We start from the raw sequence: 27,827 nt of genomic DNA, 5'->3' as shown, positions 1-27,827 counted from the left end.
CTAGCAGAGCTTTGAAAACAGCTGCTTGCTGTTTTGAGGAATGAGCCTGATGAAGGCCTCAGACTGGAAAGTTGCAGACCACAGACTCAACTTTATAAGCTGAAAGATGCTAAATGCTTTAGCATCGAGCTGAGGGGAACTGCAAGCTTAGGGGAAAACTGTGTGTGTGGGTTCATCTCTATAAGCAAAGCTGTCCACATTTCAGTGAAGTATTTTACCCAGTTGTCTGAAAAACAATCATCAGTTCAGTTTTGAAGAATGATCAGTGGTGTTTATAAAAGCATTTTGCTGTAAGGGGCCATTATATATTATGTGCAAAAATGCATTAAATTTATAGGCTCTAATAAACAATTATTCCCTATTTACAGCAGATATATTTTACCTTAGCTTCATCCAATATTTTCTTACATTTACTCATTCAAGCAGGTAAATACAGCTGTAAAATAAAGGGCAGGAGGAGTAAGACAGTTTAGACAGTGTTAGGACATAAAATCTACCCACTACACCTCCCTTCTTCCCCTCCCCTCACATTTACTACTCTTTCCACGCCAGTTCTTCCCTCCGCCACCACCCTCCTCCCTTATCCCTCCCTTTCTCCTCCTTCCCCACGGCCATAGGAGTGATCACCCTTTAAACAAACCAGAGAGCCGGCAGAGCAGAGCAGAGCTCACACACCCTTACACACAGTCATTCAGCTGTTGAGCGCTGAGGAAACTCTCAGCCGCAGCGGAGAGTGAAACCGAGGTAGGTTTGTTGCAGCTGTGGGTGAAGATGACCTCATCGCTGTGTTTCATAGCAGCTGTAAATCAGATCTGGCTCGATTAAATGTATGCTTTTATTCTCTTATTCTTAGTTCTTTAGATTTTAGATATTATTTTTTTCATCATCTACAGTCGGTGGATCACTGAAGAGTTTAACAGTCTCTTTTACTTTCTATTTTCAGACAAAGTGCTAGAGTGACACTGGGACCTGGAAAGCAGGGCTTACTAATCATCCTATCTCAGGACGTAGCTGAAGGAGTGGTAATAACACAGACCAGACCTTTGCCACCCCTTTCAAACTTTCACCTCTCAGCAGTCCCCAACTCCTCCAGCAAAAGCCTTAGAACACTGACGAAGGCTTACAGTCATCAGGGGAGAGTCATTAACTCACTTAGAAGCTATCTGGCCCATTCCCTGAGGATCAGCAGTGGCAGCAGCTTTTCCAATGGAAGCCCCAGTCATGGGTGAGATGGGAGACCTGTGCTGCCCACGATCATGCTCTCCAGAGGGGGAGACTGTGTGTGCAGCACTAGCCCGTTATGAGAACACTCTCCGGGATGCCATCAGGGAGATCCATGTGGATGTGAGGACTTTTAAACTGGGTATGGAGCGTCGCCTGGAGGAGACAGCCAACTTGAATGGGCCCCTTGAGCGAGCTGTGTCTCAGCTTCAGCAGGAGAACCAGCAGCTCAGGAGTCAGCTGGAGGTTCTGACTCGACAGGTGGAGCTCCTGAGTGGCATCACATGCGACAGGAGCACCTTGCTGAACAACAACCACCACAGTCACACCCAGAACCACAAGAACCACCTGAATGACATTGAGGAGAACCATGAGGAGATAAAGGAGGTGATCTATGGAAAAGGTGAGGCTCACACTCAGAGTCAGGGACATCTACACATCCAGACCTCCACGCTGGGAGGCCAAGCCCAGACCTACAGCAGCATCAGCAATCAGACTATCCCTGCATCCCCCCCTGCCACCTTCTCATCCTCCCCCACCTCCAGCAGTCCTCCAGTTGGCGCCAGAGTTTCCTCCATGGTGACAAGTCCAGTGTCTGGCAGCAGTCCATCCATCACCCGCTTCTCCAGCCGAGCCACTTTTGCTGTCTCCAGCAAGACCAATGTGAGTACTTCATGTTTACAGAACATAGATGTATCCATGTAGAGTTGTAAAGTGGTTCAAATGTTTCTGATCTCCAGAGGCCTGCCAAACGAATAAAAGTTTAACAAGGAGGGTTTCGGTACAGCACCCTGTTCCACTCAGCGACTGCCACACACCTAAAGCCAACTGATCTCTAGGCCCGTGTGACCTAGCTAGCTGCTTCGGCCACTTAAATTTTAATTTTTATAGCACCAAATCACAACAAAAGTCGCCTCAAGGCACTTTATATTGTAAGATAAAGACCGTACAATAACACAGAGAAAATCCCAACAATCAGACAACCCCCTATGAGCAAATGTTTGGTGACAGTGGGAAGGAGAAACTCCCTCTGGCAGACTCAGGCTCAGGGAGGGGCAGACATCTGCCACTCCCTCGGGGTGAGGCGAGGGAGGCAGGACTAATTGAAACTGAGCAAAAAATATATTCTTATCTATTACTTTAACTAACTACCCATTATGGCTGCCTGTCTGATAAACAGTTGATCCATTAACCTATTATTTTAGCCAGTTAGCCACGCGCTTAACAAATTTTCACCATTATCTCTGTAGCTCACGATTTCAATTTATCTGTTGCATTATTGTTAACAATTTAAACTGTAAATACATTTCAGTAATGCAGTTTTATCAATACATTTAGCTAATTATTAAGTTTAAGTTTAGCTAGCAGTTAAATTGTTGTAATAGTGGTCTAGACTTTTCACTGCTTGTTAGTTTTCATGCAATTGCTAAATCTACTGTTTACCTGTTAGACTCATTATATACATATTTTAGAAATTGTAATTATCTAGCTATATCTTCAGTCCATCCATCCATTCTCTTCCGCTTATCCTGTTCAGGGTTGTGGGGGGTGGCGCCTATCCCAGCTATCATAGGGCGAAAGGCAGGGTCCACCCTGTACAGGTCGCCAGCCTCTCACAGGGCCAACACAGAGACAGCCATTCACACTCACACCTAAGGGCAGTTTAGAATCACCAATTAACCTAACCCCACTAACTGCATGTCTTTGCACTGTGGGAGGAAACCAGAGTACCTGGAGAAAATGTTAACTCCACACAGAAAGGCCAGGCGGATTCAAACCCAGACCTTCTAGCTGTGAGGCAACAGTGCTAACCACCACGCCACTGTGCTGCCCCACTATATCTTCAGTCTTTTCACTTATTCCCTGACAGTACCCTGCCTGAAAATCATTGCTTTAGCCTGCAAGTGAAGAAATGCAAAACTCTTTCAAGGAAGCTAATGTATTCCAAGAAAATGTGGACTTGATGCCCTCCTGGGTTCCTGCAGAAGCTCTCGGCATATTTTTACCTAACCACCATTTTACAGTTCAAATATGCCAGGTACTTTGTAACATGGATGAAATTTAATATACAACAGAAGAGAGAAGTAACCCAGTAGTTGCAATGCCCACTGTGGTAAAGATGCAGATTTCTGAGTTTAAATGAAGCAGTCTTGCATTCTGGCTGTGTAGATGTGTCATAGGAGGCACTGGCTATGTCACTGTGGTTGCACAATAGCCCTCCACTGGGATGCTTAAGGATTTATGAAGTGCAGTAACATGAGTCGAGCAGGCTCCTGGGAGGTGAGGTTAGTGTGGTTGTGTGGTTTCTCAGACCTGTACCAAATATTTGAAGTCAGCATTGTGAAATGTAAGCTCTGGTTAGACATTACTGCCCCTGTCCTGTCTGAACCACGTGGATCCAGTTTTGGGGATTTTCACGTCTTAGCTTCACCTGAATGATTGCATAGTTCTGGTTTGAGAAAATCATAACCTCTGGTCTTGTGAAAGTCTTTTAAAAATCTGTTGAAAACATCCAGAAAGTTGTGGGTAAAGCAAACAAAACAAGCCTGTTCTCCTAGTTTGTATACAGCTATTTTTTTTTTTCCAGATACTAAGGATGTTTCAGAGATGGTTTCATGGAGTGTCTGCGTGAGTTACATCACAGCGCACGCATCACTGCATCTGTGGTGACCAGACGTCTTGAGTCAGAGTTTTAGTGTTTTATGGTTTCTAAGTTGTCAGTGTACATTTTACAATCAGCTTGTAGTTCTGGTGCTGGACTCTTCTTAAGCATTTACATCAGCTGGTTTTGTTTACTTCCCTTGGCCCGTTTTGCCTCTGATGAAACCAAAAGAGAATCTCCTGGCTTTTATCCATGCTGTGGTTGCTGCATCACTCAGCCGGTTGATGATAAGTGTGCAGTTTTCCTGGCCTTGTCGTCATCATAAATTTATTGGTTGAGTGAGGAAATTCTGTCCAACCTTTCTAAATATTAGGCTAGACAGCAGCTTAAGATGATCAAGATGCTTGTTAATGTCTTCCCATTCCTGGGCGATTGAGTGGTTTTGAAGGACTGATCATGCCCTACAAGAATTTGCGATTTCAGAAATGAATGCACGTTGAGAATATTAAGTGCATTTTTAAGGTATGCACCAAACTGACTTTTGATCGCCAATTCCAAAAGCTGTTGGTGAACTCACTGCAGGAACCATCCATTCGTTCTCAATCCAGGGTCCTGGGGCAGCTGGAGCTTTTCCCAGCTGACAGTGAGCAAGGAACACAGGAATAAATAATCAAAACCTAAATTTTTTTGTATTTTCCAGGCCAGGCAACAGACAAACAGATTGTTTGGCTAGCAGTTGTTAGCTTTAATGAACTCACTGACCACCATTGTGTGTCTCTCAGCAGTAGACAATAACAACTTCTATATTTATTATCTTCAGCAATCCAAAGATCTGAAGTCACATGTCGTGCTGGTTCACTTTCCAAGTACTTTAAAGTGACACTGAGTAACTTGAAGATGTTATTTACTTCCAGCACACTCCATCCTGTTGTGGAAAGTATGACATTTATGAGGTTAGCATTGCAGGTCTGTTTTTTATTTGGAGTCAAGCTGTTCCCGTATTTAGACTTGTCTGTACACCCAGAGCTGACACAGAGCTGGGAGATACTGCACACCGCCGTGGGAAGTAGTAAACACTAAACACGTTATCTAGAAATTGTTGACATGTTTTTGACATAACTGGTCAACTTTTTGAAACAGTGGCTTACACAAAGAACTGACAAATATCTTTATATTAACTAAGACATATGAATCAGTTGCATGAAAAAGTAAGTACGTGCCCACATTCATCACACATTCACATTCAAGAAGTTGTAATTACAGTTGAGCTAGGGTGGCATTTAAAAAGTCTTATTGATCAGTCAATATACTTTACACTGCAAGCCACATTCATACATATTCATACAGCAATTCAATTCAGTTTTATTACTGTGAATGCTGCAAAGCATTCACAGTATTGTTCTTGTACTCCAAAAACCTTCGGTCGCTAAAAACTCAAGCAGCGTTTGGGCTACAGACACCGTTCTGGTATCAAAACATTCAGCCTGTTCTGGAGATTTATGCTATTACTTTTCTTTTTTGTAACCTTTATACTTTTTAAGATTTTGAACTTTTTATAATCTAATTTTTGCCATTCAAAATGAATGGGGAAGTTTCAAATCCTTTTCAAATCCTTTCAGGCTTTAAAAGCTAATAACTTCAGCATACTTTCAGCTAGAAAAACCATTTAAGCTTTAAAATGAAGCCAAGCCTTTCAGCTATTCAGCTATTACTTTGTGTTTCAAAATCTTTTATGGTTTAAGCACAGTGAGCATTTAAGTTTAAGGTGTTTTTTCAGCCGTTTCAGAGTTTATAATGGTTGTGTATTGCGTTTGCTAGAGTGGGAGCCTGATTAGTAGAGTGGGAGACTTCAAAACTTTCAGGTGGAAAATTTATTTTTAAACTGCCACTGTGTCCACACTCTTTGCGCTACAGCCATCATTTTATGCTCAAAATGTAGACCTGCTTCTCTACTTTCAAACAATGTGTCTCTAAACCCTGTCAAATGTACACTTTTTAAACTGTAAGCGTTCAAACAGAGGGAGTACCTTCCAACTCCTTCATTAACCTCCATAGTAATTTCAGAGAGGTGATTTTCTCCAAAGCAGAAATGAGCACCTTTTTTAAACTGCTCCCACAGCCACACTTTTGAGCCCAGGAAAATAAAAATTACACCACTGTTTAGAGCAGGTCCTTGTGATGCTCACAGTTCAAAAATGATTTTGATAGGAGCTACGGTTTTTGACTTAGAAGCAGTTATTTGACAGGTGCGCTGAGGCAAATTTGACAGAGTGCATGCATCTCAGCAGGTAAGCAGTGCACCTGGCAGGTGTTTTCAATTGGTGCATTTACAAGCATTCAGCTTAGCAGAGCTCTCCAATATGTATGCTTGCAAACCTCACTGCTTGTGTGACACTATTGTTGGCTCAGTGGTAGAAAAGGGGACCATCAATGCACAAGAAGCAGACAGAGCAGGTTCAAGTCCCACTTTACTCCAAACTTTAAAAATTTTCCATTGAGCATTCATTCACCAGCTTAAACTCTTTCAGCCAGATTTAAGCTCTTTGGAGCATTTCCTGGTATTTCAGCTAGAGACACCATTTAGGCTTTAAAATAAAGCCAAGCCTTTCAGCTGTTCAGCTATCCAGCTGTTCTGTAGTTCAGCTATTCAGCAGTTCAGCTGTCCAGCAGTCCAGCTGTTCAGCTGTGCTTTGAAATCTAATGAGTTCAGCATACATTCAGCTAGAGACACCATTTAAGCTTTAAAATAAAGCCAAGCCTTTCAGCTATCCAGCTGTTCAGCAGTTCAGCAGTTCAGCTGTTGAAGCTCATTCAGCAAATAAAGTTTCAGCTCTTTGAAGCATTTCTTAGCATTTCAGCTGCAATCTTTCAGCTTGCAGCATTCACAGTGCATTTTCTTCAGGAAATGCTTTTTCTAGTTTATATAGCTCCAAATCACAACAAACAATCACTTTGTATTGTAAGGTCTTTACCTTACAATACCTAATACCTTACCTATTAATATCTCTGTTGATCAAATTAGAGGAACAATATCTGCAATAATTACAATAATTACAGAAAAAACCCAACAAGCAAAACGACCCCCAACAGGGGGAAGGAAAAACTCCTTTTTAACAGGAAGAAACCTCGGCTCAGGGAGGGGCAGCCATCCACATTTTTTAAAACTAAATTCCACTGTAAGGAAAATCTTCTACAAGAGATTACATACCAAACCACACTATCCAATCTAAGATCTACTAGCTGCAAAGGAGAAAGCTCCAAAAAGTCTCAGATTTCATTACAGGACTTGCAATGTCTTTTAGCTTTTAGTGTCAAAGTGCACATGTGTGCAGTCGCAAAGAATTCACAAAAGAGAGATAAATGAACAATTAGCCCGAGACCAGGTCTTTTGAAATAATTTGGTCCGGACTGCCAAACACATTGTACAAATGTTTTGTGAGAACCAAAGATAACTCATACCAACTGTGAAGCACAGTGATCTTAAGAACTCTTGTAAATCCACCAAAGAATGTCTCAGAAAGAAGAAACGCAGCTTTATGGAATGAGTCCCATTGATAGGGGGAACAGGCGGTACATGCAAGGTGAGCGTCTTGCAGTTTTGAAGGAATGTTGCCTTGAAGGGTCGTCAGAAATTATCAGCAAGCAATTTATTTCTGCTAAAGGTGCAACACTAGCTGCTGCAGCCGTGGGTGCAGTATGTCACAATTACATCTATTAATATCTCTGTTGATCAAATTAGAGGAAAAGAACTGTATCTGTAGGCAGTGTTTCAAAGAGGATCAAAGGCGCCGGCATCGATTCTTGAAAAGCACTGTATATACTCAGAGTTATACAAGTCTCACAAAACATGTTAAAAGCACATGCACACATTAAGCAGATATCTGTTGCTGCTGTATCTGTAATCACCAAACTATGCAGTGGATACAACAGAGGAATGTTATCTTCTGTGAAATCATGTGGTCAGAGCTAAACAACACAAGGGCACCTTTGTGTTTGTGTCTCTGCTGTGGGAGATCCCCCGCTGTCAGCCAGACACACCAGAACGATACAAGTGCTCACAAAGGTTTGGCTGTGTGTTTGCTCTGCATTCTGTTAATTAGCTTCATGGCTGCTGTTTGATAATTGCAGCTCGCTCCAGGTGCCACATCCTCACCTGGCTGTCAGAGTGAGATGAAGAAGATTTAGTGCATAAAGTTCAGTTGGCTGTTCAAACACACGCACAAACAAACACTGCAGTCATTCTTAACGGCTCGTGTCCAAGCTGAAACCATCTGCAACCAGAGAGACGTGTACAGGCGTGTCTGTCTTCCAGCCTGCTCTCCAGCTGTTAACCGTGCACCGTCACCGAAACCTGCCAAACTGTCATGAGTGGATGGGCACACCTGTGCGTGCACGTTTCACCTCCAGAACACACCTGCACCACGTCAGCAGGGTCTCATCGGTAGCAAAAAAAGCACCTGCAGCGTGTATCTGTGAGTGAGTTATGAGCGTCTTTATTCACGATCTCTCCTCTTTTTTTTTTCTCTTCAAAGAAGAAGCTGAGTGGAAACATGTTTTATGTAAAGTATTTATTTTATTTTCAGCTGAGATTTTTATTCATGTCCATCTGCCTCATCAAGATCATGATTATTGTTGCAGTGGATGAGAAGTTCTGCTTCATCTGATTAACTTTGGTGGAATTCACTTAAAAACACTTGAATGGAAACACGTGTGTGTGTGTGTGTGTGTGTGTGTGTGTGTGTGTGTGTGTGTGTGTGTGTGTGTGTGTGTGTGTGTGTGTGTGTGTGTGTGTGTGAGTCCATCTGTAAAAGTTTTTGAGGTTTATAAAGAGGCAGCTGCATGGTTTTTCTGCTATGCTCTAATGGTTCTGGGCAGCAGGAGTTAAACAAGATTAGGATCAGGATAAAGACATAGAACCTTCTCAACAATGTCTCCTCTTCCTCCTGTGTTTCTATCCCTGAACCCTTATTCCACATCTCACAGACACATGTAGGCAGACAACATCACTGTTTACAATTACAGTACCTAAGCAGCCATCTCAATGGGCCATTGTGTGGGTTCTTGAACCTTATTTGGAGTACATTGAGTGTGGAAGGATTACAGACCTGACCCTCCTTTTCATCCCTCCACTCATTGCTTCCCCCCACACCCCATGCCCTCACCTGCCATCCTTACCTAAACAAATATATATACATAAATAGCTTTTTAGTTACTCAGGGTCCAGCTATTGCCTTGGTGTATCTGGTTTGCTGGTGTTGATCTTGGGTTTTTGAGCAGCACTTTGGGTTTTGGACTCTCAGATTTTCCGTTTGGGACTTTTGAATTCAGCTTTATTATTTAATATTCCATTTGCTTGTTCTTGGTTGACACTTACCTAAAACTCCTGAGTCTTAGTTCTTTGTTTCAATTAATGTATTAATGTCTGTTTCAGGTAGTATTCTGCTTACAGTTATTTGGTTTAGTCTCTTGTTATTTTTATTAATCTTTCCCTTCTGTGACACAGAAACTTCTCATAGTCTCGGTGTTTAGTTACTTAAGATTTTATTTTGATAGTCATGTTTCTTTGTGCCTTGTTTTTAGTTTCCTTCCCCATGTGACGTTATCAGGTTTAGTTCAGCTGTGTGTAGTTCTCCAGGCGTCTCCGCTCTGCCCTCATCTCCTCTTCTTGTGTATTTAAACCCTCAGTCTGCTTTTGTTCTCTGCCGTGTGATGCTGTTTGTTCTCCATCTGTCAGCCTCTGAGATTGTTCTTCACTTTCTTTATGGATTTTGGTTTTGTTTCCTTTACCTATTGTTGGATCACACCTTTGCCAAATAGTTTATGCCACTCTGTCTTAAAGTCTGCATTTGGGTCGACATTCATCACTCCACACTCCACATGACAGTTGTTCATTCGGCATGATGTTAAGCTTCTGAGATCTCAGTCATCATTAGTAATAACCCTAACCCTAACCTAGCCCTACATTTTAGAGAAAGGCTAAACTGACTCAGTGGGGGAAATGTGAATGTTTTTGATGTGGTTCATTAAGTTCCCTGACTTTCCAAGACTTAATAGAACAATTTAAAAAATGGCATATTTGGAATCCCTAGGCTTAGGGTTGCAGTTGTCACCAATGATGTCCTCAGGGTTAAGGTTGCTCCAGGACCATTGTTGCAACTGATCACTGAGATGCCATAGCTTTGCAATTTGGTGTTAGACTGTTTAAATCACTGGCCTTTGGGAAGTCAGATGAGATACTGAAAAGCAATGCAGTCCACAAACAGAGGAATCAAATAGACTCATTCTATGTTTCACACGTGTAACAGGATCAGACATCACTGTTGACTTTTATTCATTTTGGTAGGCTTCTGCAGCAAAACCACTTCATCAGAAAGTCGTGGTTTAGGATAAACAGACTGTTTTACAATGTCCCCAATTTTAAAAGAGTCAGCGTTTTAGAAAGGAATGATGGTAAATGGACTAGTTCTTATAAAGCGCTTTTCTACTCTGTCTGAGCACTCAAAGCGCTTATACAACACATTTACCCATTCATACAAGCACTTCCATCAGTAACTAAGCTAAGTGCTTATTATCTAACATTCACACACATTCACACTCCAACTCTCGTGTCGGAGAGCAACTTGGGTTTCAGTATCTTGCCCAAGGATGGCGTGCAGCCTTCCGATCAGTAGGTGACCTGCTCTACCTCCTGAGCTACAGCCACCCCACTGTTTCTCCAGTCTCAAAGCTATGACACGTCACAGCAATATTATTGGTCAGTTGCAATGCAAACAGAGTTGTGTGTTTTCATTAGTGGAGAGCCTTTTGTCATTCCCATTTTTTTGAAGCAGCAGTGTCCTGGCTTTAGTGCTGTGACACACCAGTTACAGGGATATTCATGAGATCTAAAATCAAAAATTATTTGGGGCATTTTAACATAGCAGTCTTGCTTTTGGAGGCCACGATAGGAACTGGACTTTATGTCATTTTTGAGTTGACTTTATTTTCCAGTCCTTGAGGTTGTCACTTGCTTTTAGTGTGTGGAGAATGTGTTTTATTTATGGCTCAACACAGAACTAATTTCTCATGATGGAAAAACAGCATAGATGTTGTTTTCATGCACCATCTAAAACATCAATAAATCATTGCCAGGCACTTTCTGAGGTATTTCTTTTGTCGTCAGCAGTCTGGTACAAATTCAACAAAGTATTTTATTGGTGGTGGCAGACAGTGGAAGGAGTGAAAGGCAGAATTACTTTCAACAGATCCTAGCAGGAAGCAACAGGATTTATGGGAAATGTGGTTTTAATTTTGAAGAACATCTGCACTCTCACTACCACTGCTGCAAGACAGAAGCTATCCACTGCCCCAACTCATGTCTTATTTTTACAGCAATTATACCAAGCTCCTAAACTTCATTTGACAGTAATAATATACTGGCATTCTAAAGTGAATTCTCATCCATAGATCTGAGTTTTGAGCAGTTAAGCTGTGGTCTGATCTTTTGATTTGCGTTAGCACAAATTCCATCAGGTTACACTCCCTCCATCTCTCCACATACACTCATGATCTCCATCTCCCACTAACATTACACAACCCAGCGCTGATGCTATCTTTTTTTTTATCTTTATGCAACCACACACATGAGCACCAGAGCACTGCAGCAGTTAGCCTACGGTGTTTTAGTTTAGTCACAAACTGAGAAGAGGCCAATGGATACATTGTTTGTGCAGGCCACTTAAATGTATTGATCCAAGTCCAAACTGAATTACGTGTATTTTGCCAGGATTACTGGCTGCTGCTGGTGCTGCTGCACACATTCACATGCACTCTTTTAGCAGTAAATTATGGAAAACCACAATAGTAGGATTGCTGCCTTGTATGCACATACAAATTTTGCAATATGCACACACACCATGTTAGTTAACTTCCTTTTTCTGGGTTCTTTGTAGTTACATTTATAAAAAAGATCTATTATGGTTTTCTTTTTTTACATTATTTTCATGTGTTATAAACATATACATATTAAACTCATTAAACAAAGCCAAACTTTGAAACAATGTCATTAGCATATGTCTGAAACTGGGACATACTGAAACTGTCTGAAAGCACAGAACTCATCTCTCTGCTGTTTGTAAGGAGCAGCTATTCAGAAGACAGATATCTTAAAGATGGCTGGTTTCAAACAGCCAAGTCCTGGTTTAAGATAAACAAGGATTAAAAAAAACCAAAAAAAAAAAACCCTGTGAATCAAGCTACTCTAGTAGTGTCCAAAACTAGTGTCATCTGCTGTGTAGCATAATGGATTCTTGTTTGAGGTCTGCACCTGGAGTCCTTTCGGGGTGTTCCAGATGGAAATACACATGAAGATAACAGAGAAAAAAAGGAGTCTGGGGGCATCGTTCTTGTGTGTGTGCAGCAGTATGTTCTGGTTCACACTGGTCCAGAGTATGGACCAAGTGCATATTGCTGATGTTCACATGTTTGAACACTATTTGCATCTATACAAGAAAAAGTTTTATGATCACTTTCCACTTAAAGAAGGAGATGATAGGAACATACCACAGCTTTAGGAAAACTCTCAGGACTTTGTTGCAACATTGAAAAGTTGTTTGGTGCAAGGCCGACTTAACCTGAATAGGAACAAGGATGTTTACTGGATTTCAGTAAAAGCAAAAATTGCTTTCATAGTTTTAGTTGCTTAGTTACTTTTCAAACTCTGGTTGTTTTTTAACAGAATCAAAATGTGTGTCTAGGTGCAGAAAAATACACATTTTTTTGACTAATGTGACTGAATGGGCTACGCTGCAGAATAGAGCATGGTATAAGCTGTTTAATAAAGACAACTGACATTTACACGCTGCCTGTGGAGACTCCCCACAGTCTCTGATAGCTGTGACAAACACCTCCTGATATCTGACTGCCATCTATATATGCATCCATCCATGTATTCCCTCTGTCTCCATGGCCCCTTCCTCACCCTTTAACCCTTCCCCCATATCCCCATAAGAGCCGGGCTGCATTTTAAGGCTGGATTCCTGGCACCAACACCCCATCCTCCACTCTGTGCTATTAATACAGTCATGAGTGAGACAGAAAACAGAGTTTAAACTGTCAGCATCCACCAGATCACTACTAACTTAAACACCACTTCTTGTTTAGGGGTAGGCTTACAAGTTATGTTCATGTCCACCGTTATATGACATTTTCACCTGTGTGGCAATCTAATGGAAATCTTAGAGCAGAAGAACTGTAAGGCCAAAATGCATGCATGTATAATGTGCATGTAAAATCCAGCCAGTTTGGTGGTGCAGACCGCTTATCAATGTTATTTTGAACACTTATTCTGCTAACGTGAGGCTATTGAGTCTGGACCAATATAGAAATGCAGAGCAAAAACAGGGCCCACCCCAAAACAGTGTGTCTGTGTGTGTGTGTGTGTGTGTATGTGTGTGTGTGTGTGTGTGTGTGTGTGTGTGTGTGTGTGTGTGTGTGTGTGTTCATGCTGGGGGTTTAACAGAGGTATGCAGCCACTCCCAGCCACCCATGGCTCTCTTAATGACTTCCAGACAATAGGCCATGTTCCCGTCATCATCTCTGTGGAAACAGGTTAATAACTAACCAACCAGCCAGTGGGACCACTCACCCTCACTGCTCTCTGGAACCACTAACTAAGCCTCGCTGAAAGTCAGCTTCAGGAGTTGATAGCCAAAGAGGCAACTTTAAAATTTATTTCAGCTCAGCCCCATCCTGGGAATGCTTAACAAATTTCATTGAGCAGAACTGTGGCTCTGGTGTGTTGGAGCAATGCCCAGACTGCACTTTAAGGAAAACAGGTTTTAGGGTTTAGGTGACACCATGATAGTGAGATTCTGGTGAGAGTGCATTAATGTTTGCAGGTTTTGTCAGAACTAAAATCTTCCAGTAATGACAGCTGACCCTGATGTCATGGCTACTTGGGGCATTTGAGTGTTTAGTAGCTGCAGGAACATGATCACATATAAATCCCTGTCAGTCACCCAAAGGATGAAGCTCACAGTCTCCAAAGGCTTGATGATGGAGTGCTGGCGTGAACATAACTATCTGATCCCAATCCAGACAAAAGCAATAGTTTTCACTCTCTTGACTTTAGGGAAAGAATGAAGTAACTGTTGAAAAGAAGAGTGTCTGTGATGGGAAGCATGAAATCCACGCCCCTCCTCCACCCTGATATCCTCACCCTTACTCAGTGCCACACATCATAAACAGACTGTTTGCTGGGCACAGTTTGTCTTGTATTGGTGCTGGAGTACTAAACTGAGGTGGCACCTGGTTCTCTAAGCATAACGCACATACCACCTGTCTGGGGTAGTTGTTACAAATGAGAGTGAAAAGAGGAGATCCAAACCGTCCATGTTCACTGACATTGTAGAGGTCAGCATGTCAGACTCCTCCATTTATCCTGACATCCTCTGTCTCACTGCCTGGAAATGGGGAGGCTGGAGGAGGGGAGGTCTTTATTGCTTCCATATGTTGGAGCTAGATGTTACAGTGATAAATGTCCATTTCCAAAGGCCCACCTGGACCTATTTGTCATAGATACTTGGCCTGAAAGACACAGAAATCATAGTGTTCTTATTCCATTATTCTCAAATCACAAATAAATATGAAGCAACCAACAGCACACAGGCAAAAGCTAGTGTCTGAGAGAGATTAGCTGAGCAAAGAAATGTGTCATATGTTATCCTACATAAGGATGATACTTACATACATTTATCTGAGATCTGGCAGGTAGCAGAGTGTAAAATATACTCTCAACACCATTTACACTCACAGCAAAAACAGGCGGCTATTCACTGCATTTAGCCAGGTTGTACTCCTTTCGTATCTGAGAGAGAAAAGCATTTCTCATAAAATTAGAAGTTGTAATGTATCTGTTTTCGGATTCTGGTACACCAAGAAGCCCTAGAAAGCATTAGGGTGAGCAAAACTGATGAGAAACTGAGTCTTTATACTCATTAGGACATGAATTTGTTCGATCTAAACCAAAGGAGATCAGCTGAATTCAACACCAGCTGTCCCCACCTGCCACAGACTGTAAAAGCAAAAGCAGAGTATTCACACAAGTATTCACACAAGTGAATTCACGTGATGGCAGCAGCTCAGACTCAGCGGTGCTGTGTTAGTGAAGTAAGCCTTTCCCTTTACAGTAACTCTCACCTGCAATTAGGTTTTTATATCACCTCAGTTCAAAGGCTGTGCAGATTTTCCACTCTCATCCCTAAGTGGTATTCCCTGGGATTTTTCATGTTGAGAAATTGCAGGCTGTGTGAACGTATTTGAAGAACAGGTGGTGTGAGTGTGTCTATCTTCAAAAAAGGATCCCTCAGTAGACCCCAGTGAGGAAATTACAGAGCCGGAGTCCTCTGGAACTGTTTCCTCTGATAGCATTACAGGAGCGCCTGTACATGATAACAAGCTTCTTGCTTCAAATGTCACAGGACAGTTTGCTGCTGTTTTACACTTTTTCTTGACATTATAGAAAAATAGAAGGCATTTTCACATTGATGTAATGTAGTTTACAAGCTCTGTAATCATTTGTAACATGTAGTTTATAGTCGTGAATTGCTATATGCACAAAGTCTTCACTGTGTAATCGTACGTATTCATGGAAATCTTTTCATTGGGGCATTTGTTTTGCAAATAAGTAGCTACTACAGTTAGACAGCGGGGTAACACACACACACACACACACACACACACACACACAGTTTTTCACTGGTACTGGTTGGAAGAGCGCCAGCGTGCCTCCATTGTTTAAGGACTCAAAGGTCCTGTGAAGCTCAAATGTCACCCTAAGAGAGTGAAAGGCGGAAGAGCTGAGAGACAGAGGACAGCTTACAAGATGGAAAGATGAAAGAATAACAGATATAAGAAAAAGTAACAGAAATACCTTTTAGGTATCCAAGTCACGTCCCCTGAATCCTTTTCTTTAAAAAGAAAGAAAAACATTCACATACTGACGCTTGGTCAGCCACCCATGTTTTAATGGAAGCAAGATTTTCTGATGCACCAGGACGTCCCTTTACCATCGTCTTTTGTGTCCCATCATCAGTGATGACCCTAATCCTAGCCCTAACCCTACCCAAGCGGTCAGACCCTGAACTTCAAAGGCAGTGATGAGCAGTCAGGCTTTCAGCACTGCAGCCTTCATTTCCACCTGTACATGTTTCTACAGCAAACTCACTGTGGCGATTGCTTTATAGTCTCTTGAGAGTCTCGTTCTGAATCACCCAGATCAGGGAGTCAAATCTTCCTACTGAATCATGAATCTGAGGTCTCCATTAACCCGGATCAAATCAGTGCTCTAAATAGCTGCTGCTGATAAGCACCAAAGGTGAGTGAGTGAGATTGGACCTAGGAGTAGCAGACTTACTGGAAACACAGCTGACTCTGGTGATTGAGCTGAACCGGGTCACTAACTTCACTCCAGTCAGTGATTTTAGTAAATAATAAGTTAAATATTACTTAAATACATCTGTGTTTGTTGTGTAGCTGATTTTATGCACATGCTGTTGTCATTATTAGCAGCAGCAGTAGCAGCAGCAGTAGCAGAGGGGGTCACATTTCTGAGTGATTCTGATTAACCCAAGCCCTTAAAAAGAAAGAAGTGTACCACCACCACTTTAGGCTGGTTGTCAACTTTGCTTTGTTCGGTCTGTTTTGTGTTCATACATAAAAACTAAAAGAAAGACTGTATGTGTGCCCTCATTAGGGTAGAGATTTGTGTTGGTGTGTGGAACTGTAGCCTCAGGTTTGTAGTGTCAACTGGTAATTATGTGACAATGCCCATTTCAGGTCAAAGAGTAGTGTAACGAATTACTTTCTCTGGCAAGTAATTAAAGTAATGAGTAATATGTAATACCTTACTTTTTTTTTGAGCAAAGACCCAACACTGCTTAGATGTGAAATGATCTTTAGTACAATTTTAGGGCTGTTAAGTTTAGCCCCCCTTCAGACAGAGCAGCTCACAGCTTAATTTAAATCTGAGAGCTGGTTCTTTACCTCCCTAATGATTAATCAGTTTCAAATGCAGTATAGTTGTACACATAGATAGTCCGTGTGTACACAATTTGTGTTTCCCAACAGTCTACAGCATTGCTTCATTGAATACTCATATCCAGCAGCCGGCTTGTCCCATCCTCACCTCACCCCCACCCCTCCAAAGTCTTTATTAAGTTGTCGGCGATGAAGCTGCCTCTGACAGCTAAACAATGTCTTCTGACTAAACACAGGATATGGCGCTCAACCATCACACTCATACCTCGTCTTGTTTGAACAGACAGGTTTCTGCGCTGGGAGCGTCGTCCCAAAACAGCAGCCAAAATATGCAAATATTCTGGTATTTACTTGCACCAGAGGAGGGATAGTAGCTGTCTGTTTGATGTGTGAGTCTTGCTGAAGTTTGATTAACAAAATATTTAATCCAATATAATGGTTTCAAGTCATACATTTGACAAGCAGTTCTGGGACTAAAAGACATCACAGTGTTTTGTACAGTTTCTTTCAGTTCCTTCGGTGGAGGTCAGTCTTGGCCACAGGGAACTCAGTGTGCCATGGATCACGGAAATGTAATATGTTCTCGTTTTCCTCATTTATCCTCCTCTGGCCCTGCTCTCAGACCAGGGTTTCTCCACATTTTCTGCTCTGCTTCGCTAGCTTTGTCCAAATATTTTACAGTTCCTTACTCACGATGCAGTGACGCACTCTCAGGAAGGGGGGGGGATTTTTTGTACCTCTAAGAAAGAAGAAGGAGCTTTTGTTTGCTCACACTTCTGAGACTGTTATGGGAGAAAGACCTTGCATGTTTGTATGTTCATGTATATGCACATTTATGCTAATAACAGACCAGACCGAGCAGTTACCTCTGAGCTTTAACCGTGTCGGATGGAATTTTTGCAAGACAAGAAACAAAATAGGATAAAACTGCAGTCAGTGTAAGCCAGGGATCCTCAAATCCAGGCCTTGTGGCTCAGTGTCCTGCAGGCTTTAGATGTGTCTCTGCTTCAACACACCTGAGTCAAATATAGAAGTCATTAGCAGGACTCTGGAGAACTTAGCTGCATACTGAGGAGGTAATTCAGCCATTTGATTCAGGTGTGTTGGATCAGGGACACATCTAAAACCTGCAGGACACCAGCTCTCGAGGCCTGGATTTGAGAACCACTGGTGTAAGCCAAGCTCCTCAGTGTCCACCCAGCTCAGCTCACTCTGTTTCAGTGTCATGGTTCCTGCTTACAGCCACTAATATACACGTGGCTGCCAATCAAGGACAACGTGACTATTGACCATTATGGGTTTGTGAAGCTGCAACCAGCTGAAGTGATGATGTCTTTAAATGTGATGCCTAATTAACAAGGATACAGGATTTCAAGCAGATACTCATCCTTGGTAAGGGTGTAGCTATACTGAGTGTAATGGGACAAAAATACTGCTTGTTATATTGGTAGGTGGCCTGCCTAGTAACAATTTAATTCATTTATTGTATTCCACAATAAATCCTACTGAGCCCAGTTTACCATACTTTATGCAATATTGTTATTATATTAGAGAACCAAACATAACAGAAAAAAAATGTGTCCAAGCACAGACTGTAAATAAATGATGGGTCTAGCGATTATAACGTCATCTATTGGTTAATGAACTACTTTAACCATCTACTACTGCACTGCTAGCAACCAGCACAAAGGTTAGTTGAGGTGAGTTTTAATGAAGACTTGGATTGGGAGCTGAACCATGTTCACACCACAGACTGTAACAGTGTATCATGGAATCATGGATTTTACCTCGCTGGAAGTAGTGACATCCCAGTAAGGTCTTATCTGAGCTGTGCTAATGCTAATCCTGCTCAGAAACTTGAAACTCTGTAATGTTTCTGTGACCTCACTACTTTCAACCGAAAGAGTATTTCCCAGTTTGAAGGAGCTGAGTGTTCACACGGGTCAGTGGCACATGCATATTCACTCTTCAGTGTATAAATATTAGCTCTGTAGCAGCTGCTAACCTCAGTCTTGACCTTTACTGGTCAAAAAATACCCCCAAAGAGTGGTGCTAATATTTATCTACTGCACACTGAACATGAAAAGAAGGAAACTTATCTTCCCTCTTTTTTCTTGTCTGCACTTATGGTGACATTTAAATGCACTATTTGAACTCATCATATAGAAGTTAAGCAAATTTCACTGCAGGCCAGTTTTTCTGATTGATTGGAGACACTGTTTGGCTGACATCAAGCTTTTGTAAATATCAGCACATCAAGTGCAAAGTAATCCAACAGATATCAGCTGACTGATTTCATACTTGTGAGGTTCTTGTGCCGAAGTGTTTGTGTATGTGGGTTTGTTTAACCAAATGCATGCAGACATGCGATGAGCGTGGCATGTCCTCGGGTCTGGTCGGCCTTGTGCCACGTTAAGTGTGCAGAACGCAGCGTTCAGCAGTGCGCTCTGCCAGTAAATAAACCTCGAGATACCAGAGAGTTTACAGGAACCTCAGCAGCTCTGCTGCTCTCACGTTTCCCCCTCTGACCCAAAGTAGACATCTGATGATCTGAATACTTAAGCCGGGGAAGCTCCCCTCCCCAAAGCCAACCATTCTGCAATTTGTCTCCCTCCTCCTGCTGGATAGCCAGCTGTTTCCACCTCACTACCCTTTACTCCCAACCCCTCTGCACCATTTCCCACCATGGAATATAAAACCACTCCCTGCCTTTTGCTTTCCTCACTTTATCATACATTATCCTTATTGAGTGTGTCATCGCTTTTTAATAAAATAACACCACCCCCCTCTCCACACACCTCCTCCAGCCTCTCTTCTTGCCTTGCTCTAACAGACATGACCCACCAACATTCCTATATGGTGAGCTCAGTCAAACACGCACACATATACATAACCCAAGATTTCCTCAAGTGAGCACAGTGTGCTGTCTCACAGCCAGAGCAGCATATTGTGCTGTATATGTGTGTGCAGAGGGAATACAGTAGTGTCAAGTTTCTGTCTTCTGAGACTTCATCCCGTGGCAGGAGATTGAGGTCTTTTCTTTTTTCTTTTAAGTGTTGATGGGATTTTGTTTGTGGTGCTAAGATGCAAACACATTATCCAGATGAGTAACCACTGAATATTGTTTCTGGGAAGTTATGTTGCAGTGTTTGAATGTTATTCTTTTAAGACCACTCCAGAAAAAAACTGGATTTGCCTTCACTATATTGGGTGGGTCAGAGATCTCGGAAAATGAGGGAAGTAATAATGTGTTTTATTCTATAATTTTGGGTAATTTAACACTTTAAAATTCCATTATTAGGTAAGCGCAACACTCTTGGTGGTCCAAGGTTTTAAGGTTCAAGTCCTCTCAGTCCTGGCACTGTTTGCACTCTTATTCCCTTGATTTAAATTTTATATTCAAAAATCACTCGACTGCACGGCCACATGGAAATGTGCTGTGCTTTTTTTGGGTTTTCTAGACCAGCAAAGTGTTGATGACATGTTCTAACCGGTGTTTGTGGCCTCACGCTTTTGGCTTGCAAAGAATTGATTCAAGATTAGACACTGGCTCCAGACCTGCCGCAAAACCGCCTGGGTGAAAAAGGCAGGTAGATCGCAAATGCCAGATATTTTTTCTAAGGAGCTCTGGAGACTTAGACAGAGCTAGACAAGAGTCTAGAGTTTAAATATATACTGTAATGCCAGTTCACAACAACAGTCGTATCAAAGAGCTTTATATTTAAGGTAAGTGAGAACATGGCAGAACATAGCAATTGTGGGAAGGAAGAACCCCCCGAGAACCTTAGCTGCTAGTTGCAAGCATCTGTGGTTTGCTGCTAGTAGACTATAGGTAAACACCATTTAAAAAAATGACTGCAGTGACCAAAAACACATGTTGCATCCAACATGTATTCACAGAACTAGTAGCAAGCAAACATAATGATAACATATTAAGGGCTGAATTGTTTTAAATTGTTGAAGAACTTGTATGCCTTTGCTCGAAAAAGACACTTCAAATTACTACTCTACCTCATTTTCTGGCACTTTGAAATGATTGTAATTGATAAGGAGTGTTTTTCCATATATAGTCACATCCTCTCTGTATTTCAGCGATTTTCCAACCAGATGCTGGGGCTCTGCTTCCAAGCACTCTGATGCTATCTAAACATAGAATTGATGCATCAGATGCATCACCGGTGAAAGAGTCGTGTTCTCGGTCAGTCGCAATGCAGAAATCAGCCGTGTCTACTTAATTCCACTGTGACAGCCAAATCTGAAATGCAACCAGCTGTTCAATAATCTGACTGAGGGTGCATCTCATCTGTGGTGAGCTCTTTCAGGATTGCTTACACAAAAAGTTTTGCACATCCGATATAATGTGATCGGTGGTTTGATGATCTTATGAGAACACCCTGATTTTGCCACATGGTTGTCTAACAGAGTCCAGCGTTTAACATCAGCCAGTCAGTGTTCATTTTATTTTAGTGCATGTAAGCCAGCAGTACCCTTATGCTAGAAAAATGTGTCTGCAATAAACTAATACAATCTAATAGGGCCCAGAGAAATTTCAGTCTTATCATCATAAAGCTGTAATAGCAGATGAGTGTAAGGAAATTTGATGTGATGGCACACAGACATTAACTATCTGAGCCAGCTGTTGTCGCAGGCAAACTTTGAGAAAAAACTTAGCACTGTTGACCTGAGCCGTGTTGTTCTGACCATAGTCACACTAAGCTCTGTCTATCTATCTGACGAGGCCACATGGAAAGTAGCAGCTTTGCCCACAACCTATGTGGAAGAGCAGCTCCATGCGTTAAGAGCCTGAGATAGAAGTACCTCCTAAGGTTGGCGATTAGCCGCCCCTTGTGGCTGTTTGGTGAGAGGAAGGACAACTTTTGCTTAGCTACAGGACTGAGCTGATCACAGCAGGCAGGAAGAATGCAGGGTCACGTAAACGCTGAAATACGAACTCTGGATACTGATGGTGTTTGACATTAAAAATTTGATCGCAGTCACTTTAGGAGTCAGAACCGGATGGATTTTGGCTGCTGTCCCATCCTGAGCATGTCAGTGACAGCAAAGACTTCCCAGGTCTTATCACAGGCAGGGGGAAACTGGCACAGAACAAAACATCCCTATCCGTCTCACACTTAGAGGGCTTCACTGAGGTCCATGTGCTAAATAAATGGCTTTGAAGTGCACTCAGCTGTGGCGTGCCAATTTGTTTTGTTTTGTCTGAAGTTGTGTCAAAAAAACCCACATGCTGGAGAACAGTCTAAAAGTTGAAAGGAGTGAAACAGTCCAACAATGACTCAGTGAGCATCTGGATTTCTTCGTTTTTTTTTTTTTTTTTGCTCGAGCCAGAGGAACATGATTTGTCTATGAGCCAAACACAACAAATTGGTATTTGAAGAGCTCAACACAAAACTAAGCTGAGATTAAAAGAGGGATCGAGCACAGTTTTTAGTCCACCGGGGAACAAAATTATCCAGTAGACGATCAGCTCATCGATTCCACGGCGATTAACTGACACGTTGCTTCAGTTGCTGGCTTTCACCTCATGTGTAGTCTTCACAGTGGAGAAAAATGGCCCTCCTGTTGGTCACAAATGAAGGTCAAATATGACTTCATGTCTGTTTTGGACATATCCAGTGAAGGCTTCTGGCATGTTGTTAAATGTGGCTCTATGTGTATTTCAGAGCATTGAGCGAGAGGAGCCAATCGAAGTCGACCCAGCCCCAACACATTCTGCACAGGAGAATGGACATGCTGTTCCTACAGGTAATCACTATAGTATCACATCCTGGCAGTGCAACTTGTCCCCACAGTTAGCACCAATACAGAAGTAAAGCAATGTTTTAGCGATTTTACCCAGAATGCTTAGCTGAAGGAAACAGGTTTATGATGATTCCCGTGGTTATAGCATTAGGACCTACGTTAGGAAGTGTGTCATTTGTGGGCAATAAAATCAAAACAGAAATTAAACACATGTGTACTCTGACCCGAATCAATCGACGAGCTGGTAAACTTAGAGTTTGCCCTTTGGTTCGATCTCCTTTCACACACAGAACAATCAGCGTGAACCAAAAAGCATCAGTGCAAACCCCTTAAAAACATTTACTCAGCAAAGAGGTCAGATGCTTCTGAGGTGGATGCAAGAAGTAAAGCCAAAAATAAAGCCCTGCGTTCTGAAACAGCATCTATGAGGGAAATAAAACATTACAAACATTACGTGACAAACCACTGTGACATCAGCCACTGGTTTGAGGACTACTGTTTTGAAGCCTTGAGTTTGGTTTTTGTGGCCATCGTAAACTTGTGTCTTTGTTTTGTTTTTGTTATTATTATCATGGTTGTTGTTATTAATATTTTATTGGATGGGTTCTCGAGCACAAGAGGGTAAAGCAGGGGATTTATTAGAGAGCAGGCAACACTAGCACCTCTAATAGTAATGTGAAATTACAATGTAAGAAGGGAGGATCAGGACACAACAAGAAGGAGAAACATTATTTGTACTTTTTCTAAGAAATGCCAATGGTAATAAATACCTAAAAATACTTACAATATAGTTTGTGTCTCCTTTTTAATTTTATAAGTCTCCTTTGTCACCTTTCTAATTAGGTAGAATTAATGGTAAATGTTGGGCAATGACAATAAGTTGTGGGTTGTATTATGCAGTATTATTTGTCTTTGTTTGCCACTATAAGCAATGCTTTTTGCATTACATTACTGATATTGAAGTATTGGCTAGTGTAGTTTTAAGATGTTTTATCAATTTCTCATATTTTTTCTATCCAATCAGAACAGTCAGTGTTGGTACATGGAAAGATCTCTCCACCCACTGACGCTCCACATGAGCATAGTGCTCCCATTGTCACCATGCGGATGCCCCACCTCCCCATTACTGCCACAACCAAGACAGCAGAAATCAAAAGTTCCCCCATTTCTTCAGGCAGCCCAATCAGCCCCCTGACCTCTCCAGTCTCCTCTGAGGCTTCACCTGCTGGCCAGTCAGCTTCTAACACCACTCAGCCTGAACCAATAGAGGAGCCTCTGATGCAACCAGGTAGCTGACAGTTAAAATCATCTTTTCTTTTTTCTTTTTTTCATTTGAGACACGAATGCAGCATAAATCATAGCTAAATCACGATTCCCTTTGAACAGTACCTTCTGTGAAGTCATGGACCCCTACACATATCAGAGCTCTGGGATCTCCTCATCTTCAGGGTGAGCCATTGTTCAAGATAAATGTTACACAAAATGTGTTACAGATATGTGTGATGTACTTTTGATGCATAACTTATCTATTCCAGAGAAGGCAAATTCAGTTCCTGCTAAGTCTGTGACCTACTCAGGGCTACCACAGCCTGACAGGTAACTGAATTGTAACAGTCACAATTTTGGGACATAGGAAGTATGTTTTGCTTTGTCTGACACTTGTGCATTGAAATCCTGCAGTGATGGGTCCTTTGGGCAGATGGGAGAAAGGAGGCGGGAGCTGGTGAGATCACAGACTCTGCCCCGTAACATCGGCGCTCAAGCTCGTCGATCTATCTTTGAAAGACTGGACCCTGAGGCCAGGTGAGAGCAATGCAATGCTAGCTTTGAGTCACGTGAAAACAACAGCGCATCAACACAGCTGTCTCATCTGTCTTTGTTTCCTCTTTCTTTCCCTGCGCAGTCGCCCTAAAACAGTGGACTCAAAGCCCAAGCTGAAGCGGTCTCAGAGTTTTGGGGTATCCTCTGCCAGCAGCATCAAACAGATTCTTCTCGAGTGGTGTCGCTCCAAGACCATAGGCTACCAGGTAAAACTCATTACTCTCACCAGCCAATTCAAGCCTGAAAGAGAGAGTGCATAACATTACATGCATTGTACAATTATACATGTTTTTGAAGGTATCAAATTATCAGTGGTTATGGATACTGATCAAGGCTTTCTGAATCTGTTTAAGCCTGTTTACTAAAACTCCACAGATGATATTCTACTTTCCACCACTTCCAGAACAGATCATGGTCAATAGTCTTCCTGCCCTACATCACCTAATTTCACCATAGCACAAAGAAGAACCGACAAAGATTTGCTTCAGATAGATGGTCATGTGTCTGGTTATATTTTAGCCAGTCACTTTCCTGTTCCGCTCTAACGTAGTGAAAAACTGACAATGTGTTTATGTCCTGATTAGATGTTTGCAGCTGACCTTTACAGCTGGAAGCACAAGAGTGCACGGCATGCTAATACAAGACCCCCATGCGTTCATATTATTCTTTTCATGATGTTTTCCAGCTATTAGTCAATTCAGTTTGACTTTGAGGTAACAGCTTGTGAATGCAGCGTCGTTTTTCGAGCCTCACAACCTCCTACTAGCAAATGAGCACACCACGTCGGACTATTTGATCAGAAATACATAGTGTAGAAAACGGGTCTTGGTACAATTAGCTTTCTCAACAAGAGTTAAGAAAGACAAGATTGTAGATAATACTCTTTGTGTTCCTAAATAGCAGTGCTCCCAAATCATTCATCATTTGAACCATTGGACGGATTTACTTTTTTTTCTGAGAGTGACAGTATCAGGGAGGCAACTGGAACAGCTAGCATACAGACTGGAGACGGGTCGACAAAAGCTGGCTCCAAACAAGTCCAGTATCAAAATGTAATGGACCAGTTCTTATATAGCGCTTTTCTACTCTAACCGAGCGCTCAAAGTGCTTATACAACACACTGACATTGACCCATTCATACAAGCACTTCCATATGAAGTTAAGCTAAGTGCTTGCTGTCTACCATTCACATGCATTGCATCGGACACATATTCATAAGCAAGCTTTCTGTCATTAACTGATAAGTTAGCGTCCACCGTCTCGTCCAAACACTAAAATAAAAACAAAGCTTTAAAAACCTTTAAAAGTAGGTTTTACAAACTAGTGAGTAATGTCATGTTGGCTATACCCATCCATCATATATACACTATGCTAACGCTCCTTGTTGCTTGTTTACACATGATGGCATTTTTACTCATTTACTTGTATTTGCTTGAAACAAATAAGTGTATTTCCCTAAATGTGCTGTACAGGGTACATCATCTGTGTGAGACAGCAAATTATAAGTTAAAATACTTGACTAAAACAATTAAAAATCTCTAGCATACATAAATTTGCAGTCATTACAGCTGTTCATATGGCTTTACCCTGTTGGCACACCGAGTCCTGCTAATGTGTTTACGGTGTTCTTTTCGAGTACAGAGGCATAGAAGTGAGCATGCTTGTGGAAATAGGTGTGTATAATTGCATGTGTGTGTTTTGGTGAGGCGTGGGGGTGTTGGGGGTTAAGCTGAGGTCCCAAAGTGTGCTGACACTTCGCTGCACTCTGGAACCCTTTTTATTCACAGCAGCCTGAGCCAGCTGCTCCATGTGGTTTTGGTTATAGTAAAGCAAGCAAGGCAAAGCCAAAACTCTTATTAACTTGTAGCAAACTCTTACGCACACACACACAAGAAAGAGAGAGATGTTCATTCGATTACGTGACATGTTGCATTTCATTCAAGCCAAACTCGAGACTAATAAAGGGTAGCCTTGAAACGGCATGATTTCAAAACCACGTCATAGACTGAGAGCAGGAGAAAGGGGGGAAGTCTGTTTTAGCCACCATAATTATGGGCGAGACGGTGAATGGGGAGATGGCGTTATGAAGCTACAACAAGCTGCCAGTCACTTTTATAGGTCATGTATCTATCTTTAACCTCTTACTGCTTTGCTACGTGCAGTGACACTCACATCATCATCACATTTTCCTCTCCTCTCTCCGTTTATCTGCAGAACATTGACATCCAGAACTTCTCGTCCAGTTGGAGCGATGGGATGGCTTTCTGCGCCCTGGTTCACTCCTTCTTTCCCACTGAGTTCGACTACACCTCTTTGTCGCCTGCCAACCACAGGCACAATTTTGAGCTGGCCTTTGGAACTGCAGAGTGAGTGATAGCAATATGAAAATAGGCTATAAAAACAATGGCAGCTAGAAGATATGATGTGGTACTGTTTCAGAAGCTTTGGCGATGATTAAAGACATGCTGAATGTGTACAGCCATGGCAAAAAGAAAGTACATCCTCTTAAAAGGTTATATATATATATATATATATATATATATATATATATATATATATATATATATATATATATATATATATATATATATATATATATATATATATATACATATATATATATATATGGACATAATAAAAAAATGTCATCCTTAATTCACTGTAAAGAAAAAGACAAAACAAGTTAGTATTATGATTTCATGTATTAAATGTACAGTAAGCTAATCAGCAGCTGACTGCAGCTTCAAGTGTCAAAGTTTTCCTTTCATTTCCTTAAGCTCTTGTTCTGTTACAAACACAAACATTCATTTGTTAGTTGTGGTATCTAGATTCTGCTAATATGGCTTCAAAAGATTTATGGGTCTTAACTGCATCAGCCATGCATGTCTCTGCTTTATTGTGGCTGACTGTTTCTGAATGGGTTTTCTCTGTTGCTTTATTTTATAGCTCTTCACAAAGAACCAAATCCGCATATTTTAAACAGTCATTATTCCTGCTGATCCGGGCCTGTTTATTTCTCCGTGCTTTTTCCCTTTTCACATTTGATGAAAGGTGTGCATTCCTTTTGCCTGACTGAATGGCTTCATAAAGCCCAGCTTATTGTTCCACTACACTGTACAGACCTACAGCATGGACATGCACAGAGCTTAATAACTACTTGATTAAAGAACAGTATATTTTGGGACTGCAGCAGAATTAATCTGTTTTGACTGAAAAACATTATTCAGGAGCCTCAGTGGCAGCTTTAGAGTTAACCTTTTAAAGAGATTTGAGACTTATGGGAAAATAAATACACTGCTCAAAAAAATTAAATGAACTCCTTGAAAACACGTCAGATCTCAAGAGGAAAAAAACACCACACTGGATATATATACCATTATGGACTGGGTAATGTGTTAGGAATGAA

General features: G+C 41.6%; 1 protein-coding gene across 1 annotated transcript in view; it reads left to right on the top strand.

Moving 5' to 3' along the window:
- The first annotated feature begins 638 nt into the window (after nt 1-638).
- smtnl (smoothelin, like) overlaps nt 639-27,827 on the top strand; it is a 29,398-nt gene continuing 2,209 nt past the window's right edge. Inside the window, exons 1-9 of the mRNA XM_030744727.1 lie at nt 639-744; nt 944-1,884; nt 22,522-22,603; nt 23,625-23,888; nt 23,987-24,049; nt 24,136-24,196; nt 24,281-24,403; nt 24,504-24,627; nt 26,636-26,787. Coding sequence (XP_030600587.1) covers nt 1,207-1,884; nt 22,522-22,603; nt 23,625-23,888; nt 23,987-24,049; nt 24,136-24,196; nt 24,281-24,403; nt 24,504-24,627; nt 26,636-26,787 — 1,547 coding nt within the window. The 5' untranslated portion in view covers nt 639-744; nt 944-1,206. The remainder of the gene's footprint in view (nt 745-943; nt 1,885-22,521; nt 22,604-23,624; nt 23,889-23,986; nt 24,050-24,135; nt 24,197-24,280; nt 24,404-24,503; nt 24,628-26,635; nt 26,788-27,827) is intronic.

The sequence above is a fragment of the Archocentrus centrarchus genome, chromosome 13 (genome assembly GCF_007364275.1).
Source record: "Archocentrus centrarchus isolate MPI-CPG fArcCen1 chromosome 13, fArcCen1, whole genome shotgun sequence".
Classification (NCBI taxonomy): Eukaryota; Metazoa; Chordata; class Actinopteri; order Cichliformes; family Cichlidae; genus Archocentrus; species Archocentrus centrarchus.
This window is presented reverse-complemented; position numbering and strand designations above follow the sequence as displayed.